Consider the following 18841-nt stretch of genomic DNA (forward strand, 5'->3'; position numbering starts at 1 on the left):
TAAACTGCCAACCAAGAGTTAAGAAAATTGCACAAGCTACTGCCTGCGATTGGGGATCGGACAGAGGTGATGGTAAGCGTCGATGGCAATGCTTCGAACGAAGCTTCTTGGACGTCACCTGGTGTGGGTATCACAGCTGGATATGATGGAAACAGGTCTGTCTTGTTCGCACTCGTTCTTTCTATCCGGAAAGCCAATTACTTGCTTACTTTTTGCCTCGCACACGAACCAGTGAGACATTTCGCATATTCATCGTCTTCTTTCTGGGCCTGGGAATCTACAATGCTTGTGTGATCATCGCTTCCGCTCTCTTCTACTTTAAACACTACCGCGGCTTGTATTTCTGGTCGTTGGTGACGGCTGGATGGGGAATTATTCCTTACTGTGTGGGATTTCTGATCAAATTTATGAACATTGTCACGGGCAAGGGGATATGGATTGCGGCTGTGCTGGTCACTATGGGTAAGTCCGTGAACCCACCACCACCCACACCATGTGGTTGAGTTTTTTTAAAATAAAAAAGTATATCCTGCCACTTGGGAAAACTTTGGAAGCGTCAAAACGAAAGCTGATACCTTTTGGCTACCTATGTAGGATGGTACCCCATGATCACTGGCCAGGCAGTTGTTCTATGGTCACGACTACATCTGATCGTGTCGGGCCAGAGAGGAGACAGAATTCTTCAATGGACTAAATACATGATCATCACGAACGTTCTCATCTTACACGTGCCGACATCGATCATGGCCGCCGGGGCCCAAGGTACAATCCGCACCACAACTTTCGCGCGAGGGTACAACATCATCGAAAAGGTAATGAATGCATGCTCGCACAATCGATCAATCAATCAATCATATTTTGTCGCGCAAGAAAGAAAAAAAAAGGGGGGCAGCACTGTTGCTAATTTTTCTCCATCAGGTCCAAATGGTCGGTTTTTTTCTCCAAGAGACCATCTTATCGTCCATCTACATCACAGAAACCGTCCATCTCCTCCGCAGTTCATCGCAAGCCGGCGGACGTCAACAACGAAGGACCATGCAACAACTCATCGCCATCAACGTCACCATCATTTCCATGGATCTCGTCTTATTAGGCGTCGAAGCCGCATCCCTCTACATTCTCCAAATTCTCCTCAAAGGCCTCGTATACTCAATCAAGCTCAAACTAGAATTCGCCATTCTCACCCGGCTAGTTTCCATCGTTCCCGACGGTTCTACCGGCCCATTGAATTTCATCACTTCCAAGGACAATATGGAAGTTCCCATTGAGGAAATCGTCGACTTTGGCAAGATTAATTCGGATATTACTCATGCGGCTACGCCGACTATGGGGCCCGGCGGCAGGCTGCGGAGGAATAGCGAGTTGGATGTCGAGATTGCACGATTCGAGCATGTTCATAAGGGCGCACTCTGGTCGGAATCTGGTGCTCAGCAGCATGTGCGGTATGCTGATGATGTTGGGCTGGAGAAGGTGTAGCTCGACAGGTACTTGAGGTAGTAATGGCTTGAGGAATACCTGACATTTGGAATGACCTGTTGCTTGTTGTCGGGACCAAGCCGTTTGGTTGAGAAAATTCGGGTCGCTTGGGTCTCCACGTCAAATCATGGCATTCTCGCAGCTGGGATGCGATCTACTGATACAAGCCGCCACTCTGCTGCTATATTTGCCAGAGACACCAGACGCCTCGCTGAAACCACCCAAACATGCATTCACTGTTGACTTCCTCACTCGCCAGCGAGAGACGCGTACTCTACGTCGCCTTGTCCAGGCGGCGGCGCGACAGCTGCCAAACTGTCGAAGTCATCGCCTGGTGCGTTCTCAGCAGCTCCTGCAATAGCTTTCCTGCCCGCAGGTCCAGCGAGTGCCTGGGTTGCAGAGGCTGTTCGCCTGCCTGCTCTTGCGTTCTCCATCCTCTGGTCACGCTCCATACTGTCCAAAGGCTTAGGCTTTCCCCACTGAACCCTCAAAGGTACACCCTTCACCACGGCCCGGCCTTGAAATGCCTGCGCCGCCTTCTCTGCTCCCTCGCGATCCATATAGTTCACGAAGGCACAATGCGAGCGATGACTGCAGACTAGTGACCGCAACGCACCGTGTTGTGAGAAAATCTCCCTGATGGCGTGCTCGGGCAGATCGTCTTCGACTCCAGTCACAAATAAACTCGTAATGTTCTTGTCTGCAGGTGGAGCAATGTCCTGTGGTTTTGGTGGTAAAGCAGCTCCAGATGGGAAGCCCTTTCCACCTCTCCCACCACCTCTTCCACCACCTCTTCCGCCTCTTCCGCCAGCTGCGCCGCCGCCTCTCGTAGTGGACGGTCCATATGCCGAGCCGTATGCCGATTTCCCTTTCGAGTCCTGCGTCCTGATCGGTCCAGTCTTGTGTCCTTCTCCACCTTCGAGTAGTTTCTGGCCACCTTCTTCTTGAGCCTCCAGTTCCAGCCTTCTCTGCTTTTTATAATACGGCTCCGAGTTTGCCAACCTCCTCAGCAGTTCTCTCCCTTTTTCCTCCGTCTTGCTGTATCCCTCCAGCCCTCTTCCCTCTTCAATTTCTTTCTCATGATTCTGTGCAAAGTACTCTCGATTAATCTCCGATTGCGGCCCAGGCGCCACCATCTTCAATGCAGCATCTCGAATCGTGATGGGGAGTCCAAAGCTGAGATCCAGCATGCAGCACTGACAACAATTCTTCAGTCGCGCGCATGTGAGGCAGATTGCGGTTCGTTTTTGACGTGCAGTGCGATCCGCTTTCCAGCGGAAGACGGTGAAGGGTCGCGTGCAGAGTTTGCAGGCTTCGCCGTAGTCTTCCTTTAGCATTTGGACGTAAGGGTTGTCGGACAGGCATTTTTCGCAAACGGAGGGAAGGTCGGTGGTTTCCCAGCCGGAGCGGTTGAGGTCTTGCTTGATCTGTAAGATGTTAGTTATTGGACTGTATGAATGTGCAAGGTAAAGACTCACTTGTGGTGGCATCTCGACGGAGCCTTCACGGTGCTACGCGGGTGGCGCACCTGTCTCTGGACTGCTGGATGAGTGGTCTCTTGGCTGCCGGATGAGCTGAATATTGGGTTCGAAGGAGCCTGTTGGAGTGGGAGAGAAGGGAAGCGGTGGTGGTGGTGGTCGTAGCGGTAGTAATCTCTCACTGCACGACGTCGACGTGCTCACAAATCTTATCTATCTGCACGTGACTACACCGTTACACTGGTACCTGACCTTTCCCAGGGGCGGCTAGCATGTCCGACCGGCGCGCTAAGCAGACCCCTGCTCAAATAATGTCAAGTGTTGTCGTACGATGGCCCATTGGGAGCAGAGGCATTATATACACCTACTGCAAGGCGACCTGTCTTCACCACAATCACCACCCTCGACACTCACTTTTCACCATTCACCACTCTATACTCACTGTCCGCCCTGCAACGATCTCTAGCTACCACCACCTGAATTCACAATGGCTCTCTCTCAACTCGAAAAGGAAGACAAGGAGCGTGATGCACAGTTCAAGCAAGCCCTGCATGGCAAGACTGGCGAAGGACGAGGCGGTTTGATCGCAGCGATGGGCAAGAACAAGGAAGCCCAAAAGGCTGCTGTCGACGAATATTTCAAGCACTGGGACAACAAGGCCTCCGCCGAGGAGACGGAGGAGACACGCAAGGCCCGCCGCGACGAGTACGCGACCCTCACGCGCCATTACTACAACCTCGCGACCGATCTCTACGAATACGGCTGGTCGCAGTCTTTCCACTTTTGTCGCTTCTCTACCGGCGAGCCATTCAGACAAGCAATCGCGCGACACGAGCACTACCTCGCCTTGAAGATGAATCTCCAGGAGAACCAGAAAGTGCTAGATGTGGGATGTGGTGTCGGCGGACCTGCACGTGAAATCTGCAAATTCTCGGGCGCGAACATCACTGGTTTGAACAACAACGATTACCAGATTGAGCGTGCAACGCAATATGCGAAAAAGGAGGGATTGGCACACAAGCTGAATTATGTCAAGGGCGACTTCATGCAAATGTCTTTCGAGGACAACTCATTTGATGCCGTGTACGCCATCGAAGCTACAGTGCACGCTCCCTCTCTCGAGGGCATCTACAGCGAAATCTTCCGCGTCCTCAAGCCCGGTGGTGTGTTTGGAGTGTACGAGTGGTTGATGACGGATGCATACGATAACAACAACCCCCATCATCGCGAGATTCGTTTGGGAATCGAACAAGGAGATGGCATTTCCAACATGGAGAAGATTGAAGTTGCACTTGCGGCGATGAAGGCAGCTGGCTTCGAGTTGGAGCTGAATGAAGATTTGGCGGATCGGCCTGATGAGTTCCCCTGGTACTGGCCTCTGTCGGGAGAGCTGAAGTACATGCAGAGCATTTGGGACTTCCCCACGCTAGTGCGTATGACGAAGCTTGGTCGTGGCATCGTACACAAGTTTGTGGGTGCGCTCGAGATGATCAACTTGGCACCTCGAGGCACGCAAAAGACTGCGGATTCGCTTGCTGTGGCTGCGGATTGCTTGGTTGCTGGTGGCCGTGAAAAGCTGTTTACACCCATGTATCTCATGGTGGCACGCAAGCCCGCGAAGAAATAAAAGTGGCATGCAATGTCAGTTTTTCTTTCTTTCTTTCTTTCCCTTTTCAGAAGACTGCTTGGGTCCGGAATCTGGACGGGCTTTGTTTGCATTGTGATTGGGATTGGTGTTGATCTACGAATTGTAGACGTGCCCGGGTTTATAAGGTACAGGTAGTTAATGTACGAAGCATCTTGTGGGAGCTGATCTTGACAGCCTTCTGATTTTTGTTTTCTTTTTTTGCCTCTCTCAATCTCTCTCTCTCTCTCTCTCATATTCCCATCGCTATCGATATCAAGTCCGGTTCGTGTATTGCATTCCAGGTTGCATTGAATTGAATTGAGTTAAGAACCCAAACCAATTCCAAGACGATAAACTACAGGTAGTATAGCTGGCAGGTAATCACAGTATTATTTCTCGAACTAAAATTACTAAATAGTATCATCCCAAGTCTCGTCTACCTAGTAAAAATTCAATTACCTATATCGGTCTTCACTGGTACCAGGTACGTACATGTACCTTATTCCATAGGTGCTTCTCAATCGCTGACTAAGTTAATCAATTACAGGAATGAAGAAAGGAAGGAACGAAGAAAGGAAGGAAGGAAGAAAGGAAGGAAGGAAGGAAGGAAGGAAGGAAGGGAGGGAGGAACCACATCACGTTCTTCTTTTTTTTCTGTTTTTCTTTTCTTTTCATATCGTCAAGAATCGTGATGGGATGTGATGGTATGACCGGTAAACTGTAATCTTGAGTCGTCCTCCACACTTGTCATCATCTCATGTCGAGAGTAGGTACAGGTACTTTTTCCCTTCTACCCAGTCTGCGCAGGTGGCTTTTAACCGCGTCTATTTTCTATATGCGGATTGCGGAAACTCAAAGTCTGCAAATGTGGGGATATGTGTATCCGCGACTTCTCTCTCTGACGGCCAAGTTCGATTATTCCACTCACTCGTCCCCTTCTCTTCGTCCAGCCCCGGGAAATGCGGTGTCCACGTGCTCCAACTCTCATCTGTACTCGTCGAAGTTTTGGAGAGGGAGATTGCGGGCAGCTTGTGTTGGTCTGCTGGCCACGGGGTTGGGAGTTCGATCGGTCGAGACTGTGGTCCCGTGAATGAGAATCCCGTAGATGCGTCGCCGCGGCCACATCTGGGCCAGACGCCTTTGAGCAGGACTTTAAAGGACGATGCAGAGCCGCACAAAATGGCGAGGTGGATTTCGACTTGTGCGAAGATGCCGCCCAGTACGAGGTTGTAGTGCATATCGCTGGTGTCGATTGCATGCCAGATGAAGGAGCAACGAAGGATGCCAGCTGTGGAGAGATCAATGTCAGTTCCAGTCAGTCATTCGAGTCGAGTGGGGAGGAGGGGAAGCGTACCAGCAATGGGGAGAAAAGCGAGTGCAAATACTGTACCACCTGCGAGCTTTTGTTTGGCAGGCAGCTCCAGATTATGCAGCATCCAAAGGGGTATAACGAAGATGGCGATATCGATTGCGATGATGATTACACCAGTGACGTTGAAGAGCAGCTGTAGTTGCCCCAGGGTCAAGCAGTGATTGAGAGTCGCGGCGCCAATGGAAATGCACGAGAGAGACTGCATGGTGAAGAAAGTAATATTCTGGGTGGCCACGATGAAGATGAGAATGTAGACTGTGGTTCGCATCGAAGTTCTCTGGTCCAGCCGGTAGTAGAGCACTAAAACGGCAGTCTTGACCAGCAGCTGGGCCATGATGTATAAGAAGATGCAAGCAAAGGTAATCTTCCGGAGCAGCTGGACCTCATGGGGAGTGATTTGCGCGACGTGTTTTCCGAAGCCATGATGTGCCCCGACAATGTAGGACGCTGATAAGCCAATGGCGGTGATGGTGCCCATGAGCATCAAGACTGCGTGGGAAGGATGATTAGCGTCGCTACTCCACCTCATTGCATCGCCCATGAAAGGTACAGGTACCTGTAAGCTACCAGGTAGGTAAGGGAAGGGAGTGACATATTCGTACCATCGTCGGCGAACAGCTTTCCCAAGATTGCCAGTCGGGAGTAAATGCGCAGACTGATCCCAATCAGAGACACCAGAATCAGCATGATCGAGACGATAACGATCAAGACGGGCCGGGTGTCATTCTGGACGGCGAATGCGGTCGGCTGTGCAGTCGCCTCCATTGGATGAAAAAAAGGAAGAAGCGCGGACCAAGTTGAAGACAGGAGGATGTAGAGACTGGAGGATGAAGGAAAGACAAGGACGTGATCACCAAACGAGAGCCAGCCGTTCAATCGTAGTCCCAACCGGAGGGAGGGACATGAGGTGGTTGGCGGTGCAGAAAGACATATAGCAGCAGGCAACAGCAGCAATAGCAGCAGCGGGGCGAGAAGACATGATGGCACCAGACAACCCAAGGCAGATGAAACAGACTCCCGTCGTTCTAGCAAAAAGTGTCGAGGGCGATGGAAGGCCGGAAGCAGTTCGTGATGCACGACGTCGTAGTTCGTTCAGTTTCCTTCTTCCTTCTAGCACCTACCTATAGGGACGTACCGACGGGTTCCACTTCACTCTGTCTGTCTGTGCAGCTTGTCTGTGCAGCTGCCCAGCTGGAAGCTAGGGGACCAGGGCCAGCAATGCGGAAAGCGGGAAGCGGCTCTCTGGGCGGTGCAGCGGTGCAGGTGGTGTGTACCGCAAAGGTGGTGTCGCGGAAGGGAGGAAGGAAGTTTGAAGTGAGTGTGGGAACTTCCGTAGGTACCTGAAGTAAGGCAGGTCCAGGAACAGGTACCTTGCAGGTCAGACTCTGCTGACTCAGGAACACGTTTCGACGACTCGTGTCGTTCGTGACAGTCGTGGTTGTTGTGCAGGAACGATAAAGAGAGGTACATAATACAATTACTGCCTTGGGAAACTCTGCTACAGTATACCGTAGTCGAGGCCTTGGCGTGGCCTTCCCTCCGAATCCCTCGCTTATACCTAGGAGGTACAGGTACCTAACACATGATACTGTCGTTCTTACGTGCGCCCTCTGTCATCCACGCAGCCACTTCGGTGGGACGATGTCCAATGCCAATGGCTACAGTCACCGGCGCTGGCGGTGATGAGAGGAACGTAGAAGTGGTTCTCTAAGGTAAGGTAGATGTATCTTAGTTCTACATCGTAATCATGGTGGGAGCAGGGTTCCGGTGTCGGACATTGTACAAACCTACCTTCCGGGCCCTTCTCTTGGCAAACACCGTCCGCCATCCATGGAAGAGAATGGAACGGAGTCTTCGTATGTGGACGAGGAAACCCGGTCCATCTCCTTCTTCCGTTCCCACAATACTGACTTCTTCCATCAGATTGCATCCGCCATGCTACTAGTAGTGATCTGGGAGCCAGGGCTCAGTCTGCGGTGCCCCTCTCTCTCTCTCTCTCTCTCTCTCTCTCTTCAGCGCCGCCCAAGATACGGGTACAGGTACCTATATGTATACACGACGATGATGACACCACACTGCGGCTGCCGCTGCCCTTCCAAAGCGGACTGTCATGCATTAGGTATGCTTTGACAGAAGCCATCAACGGTTGCCATCCAACGGGGCCCTCAATCGGCGTCGCATAGAGGGATGCCTCGGCGGCGATACCTCCGACGACGTTGCCTTTTCACACGTGCAAGAGCCTGACCTGAGAAAACCGGCGACAGATTCGTAACTTCTCATCCTGAAACTCGTTGTGGAGCTTACACTTGCGAAGCTGAGTTGCAAACTCAAAGGAGCATGGTCCCGTTCCCTCCAAAACAGCTTTGCCAAGTGATACGGGTGTGAGCGCCATTATTTTCCTTTGAATATGTGTGCTCGAGGCCACATCTATAAGGCTATAACATTCAATTCTCTTGGGATGAACGTGGCTGTCATCAAAAGAACAGGCATGCGCTTGGGTCCGTCTCCTTGGCCGCCAGCGCCTGGGAGGAGGTCTAGATCAGGTCGGAGTCGGCATCACCAGAGACCGTCATCTCGATTTATTACTCAGGTACCTATCAATCAGCCTTCATATGCGGACGACGACGGATGTGTGGAGTGTGTGATGGGAAATAGGAGAGATGATGTACACTCGACGCTTCGTTAGGCTTCTGAAGTGATGAGTTATGTGAGAGGCGTATTATAGACATACCAACCACGAACTGTATAGTAGTCCATATGACAGAGCCGCATCATTTAGCTCAAAGGTACCTACCTCCTAGGAGGTAGCGAGATGCGGTGCGTCACTTCGTGGTGGCTTGATTACCTTAAAGTGCAGATCACATACCAAACCGCTCTATGTCTATATAGGAAGTATAGGGCTCAAAATATACTTTCCTCAAGCCCTCAATTAGACAACAACTTTACTTCACTTCACTTCCCTTCCCTTCCCTTCCTCATCTCCACATCCAAAACCATCCCCTTCGCCTCCTCGCCTCCACCTCTCCAATCATTCGTCCACACATGATCCGCCTCCTGCCTCTTCTCCGGCCAAGCCCACCTCTCTCTCAACTCCTTCCCCAGAGCATCCCGATCGCGCTGCTGCAAGACATCCACAATCCTCTCGCCAATAATCGGTAAGAATTTATATCCGTGTCCCGAGCCTCCCGTCGCGATGAACAGTCCGCGATATCGAGGATGATAGGTGATGAGCCAGTCGCCCGTCGGAGTGTCCGTATACCAGCAAATTCGCGTATCTGTAAAGGGGCGATCGCCGAGACGGGGAATTGCGGCGCGGAGGAAGTTGCGACATGCGGTTTGGCCTTCTGCGGGGATGGACATGGTGGGGTCGTCGAGTTTGGTTCGAGGGAGGGAGACTGTGATTTCTTCTCCTCCGTTGGGTTGCTCGGGATGGGGAATGGTGACGAAGTTGGCGTATCCATAGCCGTGTCGAGCGATTTTGAGCTTGTTTCCCGTGGGCGGGATGATGAAGAGGCCGTCGTTTTCGCACAGAATGACGGGCTGGCCGGGTTGGGAGAGTTGGGCTTGCTCTTCGGATGTGATGTCGATGTAGGTGAGGACTTGGCCGGTGGCGGAGCAGATACCTCTCGTGTCGATGAGTTTGGGGGTCCAGGCTCCTGTGGCAAGAATCGTCAGATCTGCTGTGAGGTGGGAACCGTCTTTCAGCTCCACGCCGAGAACTTCATTGCCGCCTTTGAAGAGCAGACGGGACACTTCTGACGTCCGGAAGTGGACCCGGTTGAGCGCATCGACTTTCTCTCTCATATACTTGATACCGTTTTCCGCATGCGCCCAGCCCGATGTCCAATTCACGTAGCCACGGTCTCCCACAAAGCCACCCATGGTGCCCATCACTTTGCGGGCGTCTGCTTCGTTGTCAAAGACGGTGACATCTGTGCCGATGCGGAGACCTAGTTTTTCAGTCACGTTGGTGAGTGCTCCCTGGAGGAAAGTCTCTGCACTTCCCCCCTGGCCATTGGAAACGAGGCAGAGTCCGGACTGCGTGAAACGGCCTTGTGCACCAAACTCAGCTTTCCAGTACGGCATGGCTTCTTCCATCAGCCTCGCATATACTAAATCTTCATAGTCGGCTCGAATGATTCGTGAGCTGTCAACGGAGGAGCCATCTTGGGCAGGAAAGTCTGTGCGTTCGAGAACAGTGATTTTGGTATTGCTGAACTCGGGTCTCTGTGCCAAAGCATACGCAGTGCCGAGACCAAAGACACCAGCTCCGACGATGAGTATATCTTTGGGGGCAGTGTGTGCAGGACTGAGATGAGCGGAGATCTGCTGGGCGCGATCCATGACTGGACAGCAGCGCGAGGGGGATAGATGGGGGGTGGTGTGGAAAGGAGAGAGGAGGAGTGTGAGAGCGAGTGTGAGAGGGAATATAGCCTACAGGCAGAAAGAAGGAACTCTAGCGTATATTGGCGGCATGTCCTACTATATATTATTCACGGCGCGAAGGCGAGGAAGAAATGCTGCTGCTGCTGATGGTCCTTGGACTTGACGTCCCGTGGTGAGACAGGAAATTTTGCCCGAAGACGGAGCGGAGCGGAGCGTGCTCCAAGCCAACCAGATTTGCATCGACACGACACCTCATCCTGATATTCTCCATCAGGTACCTTCAGTCCTCCTTGTGTTCTGTTGCATTCTTCTTCTTCATCACCATCTTCTTGTGTTAATACCACCGACCCTTCCACGCGACTACTGATGCAGCGAGTGGACGCGACTCGCCATGTAGTCGGCAGCGTATTCCGGGTCGGCGTGAAGCCATGCAGAGCAGCAGCTCGTCGGGGTTTGAGGACGCGCGATCTCAAGTCTGGAGCTATTCAGCAGAAGGGTAAACCGGAGCCCGCGACACCATCCCCTCCTCCACCCCGACCGCTACCCCCATCCCAGGCAATGCAATTCTTCAATGAGGATAAGGCGGCAGCAAAGAAAGAGACCGTAAACTTCAAGAATCTGCCGCCGGGGAGTCTGGGCGCCGCGCTGCTTCTCGGAGCCATTGCATACTACTTGGGCGAGCTCTTTGTGGCAGCCAACAAGACTTGTTCGAACCCACACATCGCCGACATTGCCGAGCAAAAGGACGTCGCTGCGCGCTACGATGAGACGGCCGACAGCTTTGACAGCGAGGTCGGCATGTCGGAATGGCTGATGGGCGTCAGCAAGATCCGCGGACAGCTCGCCTCACGATGCATCGGCCATGTACTCGAAGTCAGCTGTGGGACAGGCCGTAACTTGGGCTACTATGATGTTATGCAAGGTGGCAAGGTGGACAGCCTGACGCTCGTCGATCTGAGTGCCCCCATGATTGATGTCTGCAAGCAGAAGTGGCAGGCATTGTATTCCGAGTACAGGAAACCCGGCTGGTTTAGCAGCAGCAGAGTCGTCAAGCCGCATCTTACCCTCCGCTTTGCGCCCATTTCTGCATTGGGCGAGATGCCGCTTGCACCGACAGACCCGCCCAAGAAGTACGATACCATCATTCAGACTATGGGTCTGTGCAGTACAGACAAGCCGAAAGAGCTGTTGGAGAACATAGTGCGATATCTTGATACTTCTAACCCCGACGCACGCATTCTGCTGCTTGAGCATGGGAGAAGCTATCAACCATGGTTGAACAAGGTTCTGGACAACTCTGCCGAGAAACATGCTGAGGTGCATGGGTGTTGGTACAATCGTGACATTGGTGCCATTGTGCAAGATGTTGCTGATAGGACTGGCTTGGAAGTTTCGCGAGAGAGGAGAAGGCATCTGGGAACAACGTGGCTGTTCGAGCTGAAGCCGAAGGTCGTGACAGCTGCCTCGATCCCGGCATCAAAACCACCCACCGACGAGCCGATGAAACAGCAGTCTCAAGGTGGGTGGCGAAGTTGGTTTGGCCTGACTTGAAAGAGTAGAAGCACTGCATCTACTTCATTCCGCCATTCCGAGGATGTGCCCATGGAGTCACGCCAACTCTTGCACACGATACGTGCACAGCCCGATTTCACTATATGCAGGTCAGTAATTTCTCGAGTTTCCTCCTCTTCACCTTCTTCATGATGATAAATCCACACTCCAAATATGTTTCAAGACGGGGCAGAGAGCCTCGCTCGTTGTTGATAACGGTTTCCAAGACTGATGAGAAAACCCACACATTCGACACCATACTCAACTTGATTTGAGAAAACAGCGTGCTGATGTATTGTGCAGAGTGTATTCGCGCCAAGGTAGGATCTAGTTGCGACCAGGACGTTGCTCAGCTGGTGGAAAGCAAGCAAGGAAACCTAAACAGTGCAAAATGGCTTGCACTGTTCACGTAACCTAGCAGCAGCACCGTTGAGCATAGCCTATACCACGATGCAAGCACTGGCAGCGAATGCCGCCATCACTGCTTGCTGTGGGGGCGCGACATCATTCACTGCAGGTATAGCCACGCCGCTTATACGAGCAGTACATGTATTCTACAGCACAAAGACAGTGTTGGACAGACTCATCGCAAGTCGTCAATTGCGACCTACCACTCTCGCTGATCTAACGCGCTTTCGTTGACATCTTTACTCATACGCCTCTGAACCGTCAAGTTAGTATGAAGGTCCTCGTTGCCACGACGTGCATAGCAGCCAGCTGCTCGTGCATGGCACTCGCACGCCCGCTTGCGCCGAGGAGTCCAGGGCACTTCTCCCCTTCGTTTCATGTCGCTACAATCAAACCATCGACACCGGCAATGTCCACCACCACGTCCACTCAGACAGTAACAGTGACCATACAGCCTATTTCGATACAGCGCCCGTTCCTCAAGAATACTCTCCGCGGCACACCCCCGCCCACAGACGATTGCAGACCAGTATGTGGGCAAGCCTCCCCGAGTGGTCAGTGTATCAAGACCGTCGACAACTGTTCCTCCCTACAGCACTCTCCTCTTTCCAGGATATCCCACCGTGACCGCCTCATCGCTCTCTTGGCGGCTGTGCTTGCCGCGAGTATCGATTGGCGACTCTCGGTTCTTCTGCTTTTGGGTGCACTTCTACCAGCAGGGAGACCGTTTCCACCAGTGGTAGAAGACTGAGAGAATCCTGCCGCTCACCACGCAAGGTGGGTGAAGATATTGGTTCAGTGGCTTCATGGGAAGGTTCTGGCAGAGCATTTTTGGTTCGTACTGCTGCTGCTCATGTCGTTCATCGTAGCAGTCTTTTTGAGGCGGGAGGTTCTAGTCTACGTTTGCTGGGTTGATGGAACGAGTGATGGTATTGTTCAGACGCTTCTAGTGCAAGGTCAAGCTTGGAGTACGGCTATCAGAATTTGACATGGGCGTTGCAAATGATTGCAACAAGGAGTGACTTCAGGTCAATCGAACGGACGTATCTCGTCCATGCACATATGAGCCCACGAAGCAGCTAGCTTTCGACTGATTGATGTATCTTTGTCAGAGCAAACCATGCCAAAAGACTTAACTTGAAATTCATCCTCTTTTTGCTGTATTGCACTTTTCCACATCAATTCACTCTCCTGCCCTCCTCTCATCGAAAGTCATCACGGCATCATGAAAACGATATTCTGCTGAGGGGACTACACTTGCGAATTATATCCAATCATCACTTCAAACTTATTATAACCTACCTTCGTTACCTTTTCTCAATTCTTATCGAGATTTTCCCTTTTCGTAGAAAACTGCGTCCCCGCGCGCTGGTTCCTATCTTTTTGACACCAATATCACCGCCGCCCCAAAGATTTGTGAGTGAACCATTTTGCTCCACTAGCTGTACTAGTGCTTCCTCCTGGGGCAACCGGGGCCTTCTGGACTATTATGGGGCACAATTTGGCTAACTTGTACTACAGTGCCTATTTCTGACTTATTTTTTCTTTACGCTATAGCTACAGCCTCCGTACTGAACGGCAATCCAACTGCATCACGGATCTACCCACACTACCGCGAGTTCGGGCGAAGTCGTTGCTGCACTCCGCAACCTCTGTCTTTTCCCCTGGTCTAAGGCGGTCACCGGCGAGAATGAACTGGATGCCGTCCTCCGGGGCCTTAAGGTGACTAGGCCAGTCTCGTGCCAAAAGTGCACAACTCGATCTGGGTATTGCTTTCAGGTACCGTTCTGGCCCGTTCCGGGGCGTTTTGGTTCGAGTTTTGCCTCTAACGCTAACGATTCGATGGCGTCAACAAAGATGCAGCAGATGATTGGCACCGTGTGCTAGTGATGAAGATTGGTGAGGTTTGGCATATCCGCACTATGTACTGGTGGAGTAGAGAATGGGGGAAGATTTCTGCAGAGCGCATATAAGAGAATATGCGTGGAATGGCAATAGTTGGAGCAGGCCTGCTTCTCATATGGCGCCAAAAATTCCATGCAGGCTGAAGTGCATGTGGCATGTAGAAGATGACCAGCAGGCCTGCTTCTCATATGGCGCCAAAAATTCCATGCGGGTCTAAGTGCATGTGGCATGTAGAAGAAGAACAAAACGCTGACCGATCGTGCGGCTTGTTCTCAGTGTCCGATGGCATGTCATTCTCCTTTCGGTACCTGTAGTCGAAGAAGCGTCGCCTCGCTCGATATTCTATTATGAATTGCGAGAATGGAAGTTGCAGAACACCACTCGGTCTTTGTTCGTAGCAAAAGAAGTTGGAATGTATATGCCTTAGACCCGTTGTCATATCGAGTGAAAGAGAGCCGGTTCCTAGCTTTTCAAATTGTGATGGGACTGGTCGCGCAGCGTCATGTCGTCCGGAGAGAGACCAACTTCACTTGTGCGCCATGCAACAATGACAGGGTTGACCCTGCTAGCGCGATTCGCAGAGCTGGTCTTGTCACAGAGTTGAACTTCGTCTTCAAGCCTCATAACAAAATGTAAAAGTCCCACGGTATCGAGGAACGGTGCAATCAACTGCAAATGTAGCAACTTATGCAGTGCGCCTATCAGCGTAAAATATCTTTGAGAAGATACTCCCATCGAACTAATCCCAGTCAGCTTCATAGCTAATCTCGAACGTCGGAGTTCCCACAGTGTTGCTACTCTCTTCTGCGCTGTAAAAACTCAAAGAATGAAGTGTGGCAGTCTTACAGGCACACTGGTAACGTCCATTGAATTACAGGCAGAGACCAAGCGAGCACGATGGGCCCAAAGCTACCTACCCACAAGTTTCCACGCAAAAGAATTTCGCACTCGCAAGAACCACGACGTGTAATGGTGCTGGGATTGTAATGATTGTAGGACAAGGTGCAGTGCAACCAAGAGCAAAGGCCGTTACCGCATATGCCATCGGTGCGCGAAGGATGGGGCATCTCGCCGTATGTTCCTCATGGAGAGGACTCGCGATAGATTCCTGGTGTTTCCGGCGCTACCGAAAAACGAAAGAACCCGAATGCCGGACCCTGCAAGAACACGACCAGCAGGAAGGAGGTCATCATAGGTTGTGGGCGAGCAAATAAGGGGACGGACAGAGCTAGCGACGGCTAGTTCACTATATCTCAGTAGCGATTGCCGTTATTGCTACCAGTTCGACGTTCTGTACGGCTTTCAATCACAGTTTGATTTGAGTGGTACCGCATCACATACCTGCCTTAGCACCCATCATCCTTCTCAGCATAAGAACCTCATGCTTCGTCACAAAGATCCCATTACCAGTTGGCCCGCCTTTCGCAGCGTCTTCCATGCCAGTATCCATAGCCTCGATGAGAGCTGCGACTTTACCGCCTTCCCATTCACCAGCGTCATTTGTCCAAAAGACACGACGTATGCCAACCTGATTCATGAATGCGACGCAACGATAGCATGGACGAGAGGCGTGGATCTTATCCTTATCGAAAGAGCAGTCGTCTATGGAATCGCTTACTGGCGGACGAGACGCGGAAGAAGACGGCTCGCGATTGATCAGTTCGTCGTGAAGAGAGCCAGTGCCAGAGCTACTGCTTGTGGTCGAAGGGCCTGGAAGCCGAGAAGTGCTCGAGTACGTTGCATCCTCTACTACAGTAGCATCGGCATCGACAACTCCAAGTTCTGAAGAAGCCTTGGGCTTGGTAGGCTTCTTACGTGCTGTACTAGACCAGCCAATCCTGACAACATAGAGATCAGCGCCTCGCAGCCTGGGGTCTTGCTTCCGATCATTAACCTTGATGTTGCTGTTGTGAGTATGACCAGTGGGTACCAGAACAGGCTGCATTGGCTTTCTCTCATTCGCAGCGGTGCTGCTAAGCCGCATTTTACCAGACTGCACATCATTAGTCACTCACAAAGGCTTGCTGTTGTTTGCACCTACCCGCTTGTAGTCCTTTTTCGGATTCGTGTGACGAGGAGCCTCTCTGAAGTCGGACGCTGTAGCTTTAATCTGTTTCACACCACCATTGTTAATCTTAGGTTCACTCCCTTGTGCCATATCGCACTCGTGAGTTCCTGCAGAATATTCTTTCCTCGGATTAGACGCAGATGGCTGTCGCTGGGCAAAGTCCTGCTGTTTCTGTCCATACGCGCCGTACTGATACTCGTACTGGTACTGGTTCTTCTTCCCATTCTTCTTCTTCTCGTTCTTCCGGTTCTGATGATGTTTCTGAACACCCAGATCCTCGTGAAACGCCACACTCAAATTGGCTAAGCTCTGGGCGGACAGGTCGCCCTTGTCGCCCTCCTTGGGCGTGCTGTTGTTGCATTTGTTCTCCAAGTGCACCTGGTTGAGATGCGGAAGTTTCAAAACCGCACTCTTGAACTTGCAGCTTGCCAGTGCCGGCAGAGGTCTGGCAGACGGCCTTGACATAGGCCTCGAGCACATTACGTCGTAGTCGAGCTTTACGTTTATCCGCACATGGTAGTTTGAAGCACGGTTTTTCGCGGGAGAAGGTCGTAGAGGACATCGCCGAAGAGGCATTGAGGGCAGAGTAAATTGCCATCATCTCCGAGTGCATCGAAAGTGGCTGATTGACCGAATGACCACCGCCTGAGTTGGTGCTCTCAAATGGGACAAAAGTGCTGCTTCTATCGATTTGGTTCTGCTGCTGTTTCTCGGGCTTGTCGCATTTCTGCTTGCCCTTCAGCTTCTTCTTCAGCTCAGCAATGGCAGCTCCATCATAGCCACCGTGAGCAATACGCCCGCTCTTCAATGCGCCACCGTTGAAGCCTGGACGATAGTCGTTGTGACCATGTCCAATAACCTTGCCACCACGCACAACGATGGCGCCATGGCGATAGTGCAGAGGCGACTTCGCGGCCTGCTCGAGGCACAGAGACAAGTAGTTGTCGGTCTTCATTTTGACTTTTAGTCGGGGATTTTGCTTTGAAGTGGCAGTGGCTTGGTTGTGGTGCACGTGAAGAGGACGGCGGAAGCTGAGTGCGTGTGGATGGTCAGTAGTGTGCAGTAGTACTTCTCGCGGTGATGGACGACGTGAGGTGACGCGCGACGTGAATCTTATATTTGTGCCAAGCAAATGCCAAGCGATTGCCTCTTTGCACAAGGTACCTATACCTGACCTTAGGTACCTACTAGAGGTACCATCTACCTATGCTGGAAGCTGTCGTCTACTTCACTGAGAATGTTCAGCGGCGTCTCCAGATCATGTCGACGAAGCGGTCAACGAGAATTGCTTGTTTCTTGCAGCGTTCTACATTGCTTCTTGCAGCACCCGGGGGCATAGCGCCGCACGTTCCGCCTAGATCACAGAAAGAAATCGGTCATGAAAAAGAGTGAAGCATCTCCACACAACAAAATCAAGGTTTCCAGCATATATGTTTCCTCAATCACGTGAGGGACCGCGGCATCGAAGGCGGCGACGGCGAGCTCAGCCTTGACACTCTCGGACTGGAGACGTGGCAAACGGGGAAGGCTTTCTATCAGGTGTCAAATGGGGTTATTTCCGCACCGAATTTGCCTACAGTGGAACAGATTATGCACTGCGAGCGGAGAAGACAGCTCTTGTGGGGTTTAGTTGACCACAAGATCCTCCAAAAAGTCTGTCATTCGCTTTTGAAGAGCCGACAATTGCGCCTCTGTAACAGGCACACTCCACTTGGCACCTCCAGCTGGCACTTTCGAGACGTCGCCAGTTTCCGGCACGATCAGTTTTTGGTCCGTGCCGAAAAACGGAACACCAAGCCTCTTCAGCTCCAGTGCCATGGCTCTGTCCATTTTCTCCTGGGCAGCATGAATCTTGAGATCATACTCGTAAAGCTCCCTCTCCTTCTTCGCCTCAGGTGTCTCAGACTCTGCTGGCTGCTGGTATGAGTCGCCATTCAAGGCCTTCATGATAACATTGGTCTTGGCAACTTCGAGGTGTCTCACGGACTGCTTCTGCTTGAGGTTTTGTCTCTCCTTGTACCAATCCATCTCGTTGGTCCTCTTGTCCTTGATCATCTAGAATGTGTCAATGGGTTCTCTTGGCACGGGAAACAGTATGCCGGCTTACACGTCTGATGCTTGCAGCGAAGTCGGCATTCTGAGCAGACAGCTTATTGACACAGCGCAGAGCTTCTGGCCAGACTGTGATGGTGGCTGGGTCGATGTTGGGCCTTGCTGGTGGCGGTTGCTGTGAGAGGCGCGGGTCGCGTGGAATGTGATGCGCTCCTTCGCCAGTCTTCACGGTCACCGCACCTGGCGCTGGACTGACATACTCTCCCTGGGTTCCGCCATTGCTGTACGCAGCGAGATTGGCGAGGATTGTCTGAAGATCAGGCAACGGAGTGGTGGTATTGCTTGAATCTGCCATGGTGTGTACGGCGCTACTGACTGTACAATATGATATGCTTGTGACAGTATATACACGTACAGGCTCTTGATCTTGCTTCCGCGAGCGCGGCGTCCCGAGACTTGCTGTTGGTGGCGTGAATGAGGACAGCAGAGGCGAGGAGATGAGGGAAGCAGAGGCCGAC

General features: G+C 51.9%; 9 protein-coding genes across 9 annotated transcripts; 3 read left to right on the forward strand and 6 right to left on the reverse strand.

Annotated features, from left to right (window-relative positions):
• Positions 1-69: 69 nt before the first annotated feature.
• SEPMUDRAFT_47891 (uncharacterized protein) lies at positions 70-1476 on the forward strand (the record flags this gene model as incomplete). Its single annotated transcript, XM_016909046.1, has 4 exons — positions 70-155; positions 233-462; positions 595-812; positions 919-1476. 4 exons carry the CDS (start codon positions 70-72, stop codon positions 1474-1476), a joined length of 1092 nt encoding a protein of 363 aa, XP_016759376.1.
• Positions 863-3079, reverse strand: SEPMUDRAFT_150233 (pre-RNA splicing factor Slt11). The gene is made up of 2 exons (XM_016906036.1): positions 2955-3079; positions 863-2903 (listed from the first exon to the last, which is right to left on the reverse strand). The coding sequence occupies exons 1-2, from the start codon at positions 2964-2966 to the stop codon at positions 1725-1727; spliced, it is 1191 nt and encodes a 396-aa protein (XP_016759377.1). The 5' UTR covers positions 2967-3079; the 3' UTR covers positions 863-1724.
• Positions 3080-3351: 272 nt separating this feature from the next.
• Positions 3352-4774, forward strand: SEPMUDRAFT_150234 (Sterol_MT_C-domain-containing protein). The gene has a single exon (XM_016906037.1). The coding sequence runs from the start codon at positions 3442-3444 to the stop codon at positions 4579-4581; it is 1140 nt and encodes a 379-aa protein (XP_016759378.1). The 5' UTR covers positions 3352-3441; the 3' UTR covers positions 4582-4774.
• Positions 4775-5262: 488 nt separating this feature from the next.
• SEPMUDRAFT_68698 (uncharacterized protein) lies at positions 5263-6899 on the reverse strand. Its single transcript, XM_016909835.1, has 3 exons — positions 6556-6899; positions 5936-6442; positions 5263-5869 (listed from the first exon to the last, which is right to left on the reverse strand). The coding sequence occupies exons 1-3, from the start codon at positions 6716-6718 to the stop codon at positions 5406-5408; spliced, it is 1134 nt and encodes a 377-aa protein (XP_016759379.1). The 5' UTR covers positions 6719-6899; the 3' UTR covers positions 5263-5405.
• Positions 6900-8171: 1272 nt separating this feature from the next.
• Positions 8172-8659, reverse strand: SEPMUDRAFT_150236 (uncharacterized protein). The gene has a single exon (XM_016906038.1). It carries the CDS (start codon positions 8343-8345, stop codon positions 8178-8180), a length of 168 nt encoding a protein of 55 aa, XP_016759380.1. The 5' UTR covers positions 8346-8659; the 3' UTR covers positions 8172-8177.
• A 140-nt stretch (positions 8660-8799) lies between these two features.
• SEPMUDRAFT_150237 (FAD dependent oxidoreductase) lies at positions 8800-10320 on the reverse strand. Its single transcript, XM_016906039.1, has one exon. The coding sequence runs from the start codon at positions 10295-10297 to the stop codon at positions 8906-8908; it is 1392 nt and encodes a 463-aa protein (XP_016759381.1). The 5' UTR covers positions 10298-10320; the 3' UTR covers positions 8800-8905.
• A 376-nt stretch (positions 10321-10696) lies between these two features.
• SEPMUDRAFT_134443 (uncharacterized protein) lies at positions 10697-13364 on the forward strand. Its single transcript, XM_016902644.1, has 2 exons — positions 10697-12000; positions 12194-13364. The coding sequence occupies exon 1, from the start codon at positions 10706-10708 to the stop codon at positions 11888-11890; it is 1185 nt and encodes a 394-aa protein (XP_016759382.1). The 5' UTR covers positions 10697-10705; the 3' UTR covers positions 11891-12000; positions 12194-13364.
• A 2172-nt stretch (positions 13365-15536) lies between these two features.
• Positions 15537-17226, reverse strand: SEPMUDRAFT_68709 (uncharacterized protein; the record flags this gene model as incomplete). The annotated part of the gene is made up of 3 exons (XM_016909836.1): positions 15537-16196; positions 16245-16682; positions 16726-17226. The coding sequence occupies 3 exons, from the start codon at positions 17224-17226 to the stop codon at positions 15537-15539; spliced, it is 1599 nt and encodes a 532-aa protein (XP_016759383.1).
• Positions 17227-17807: 581 nt separating this feature from the next.
• Positions 17808-18779, reverse strand: SEPMUDRAFT_150240 (uncharacterized protein). The gene is made up of 2 exons (XM_016906040.1): positions 18379-18779; positions 17808-18326 (listed from the first exon to the last, which is right to left on the reverse strand). Exons 1-2 carry the CDS (start codon positions 18676-18678, stop codon positions 17898-17900), a joined length of 729 nt encoding a protein of 242 aa, XP_016759384.1. The 5' UTR covers positions 18679-18779; the 3' UTR covers positions 17808-17897.
• Between the last annotated feature and the right edge of the window lie 62 nt (positions 18780-18841).

The sequence above is a fragment of the Sphaerulina musiva genome (assembly GCF_000320565.1).
Source record: "Sphaerulina musiva SO2202 unplaced genomic scaffold SEPMUscaffold_7, whole genome shotgun sequence".
Classification (NCBI taxonomy): domain Eukaryota; kingdom Fungi; phylum Ascomycota; class Dothideomycetes; order Mycosphaerellales; family Mycosphaerellaceae; genus Sphaerulina; species Sphaerulina musiva.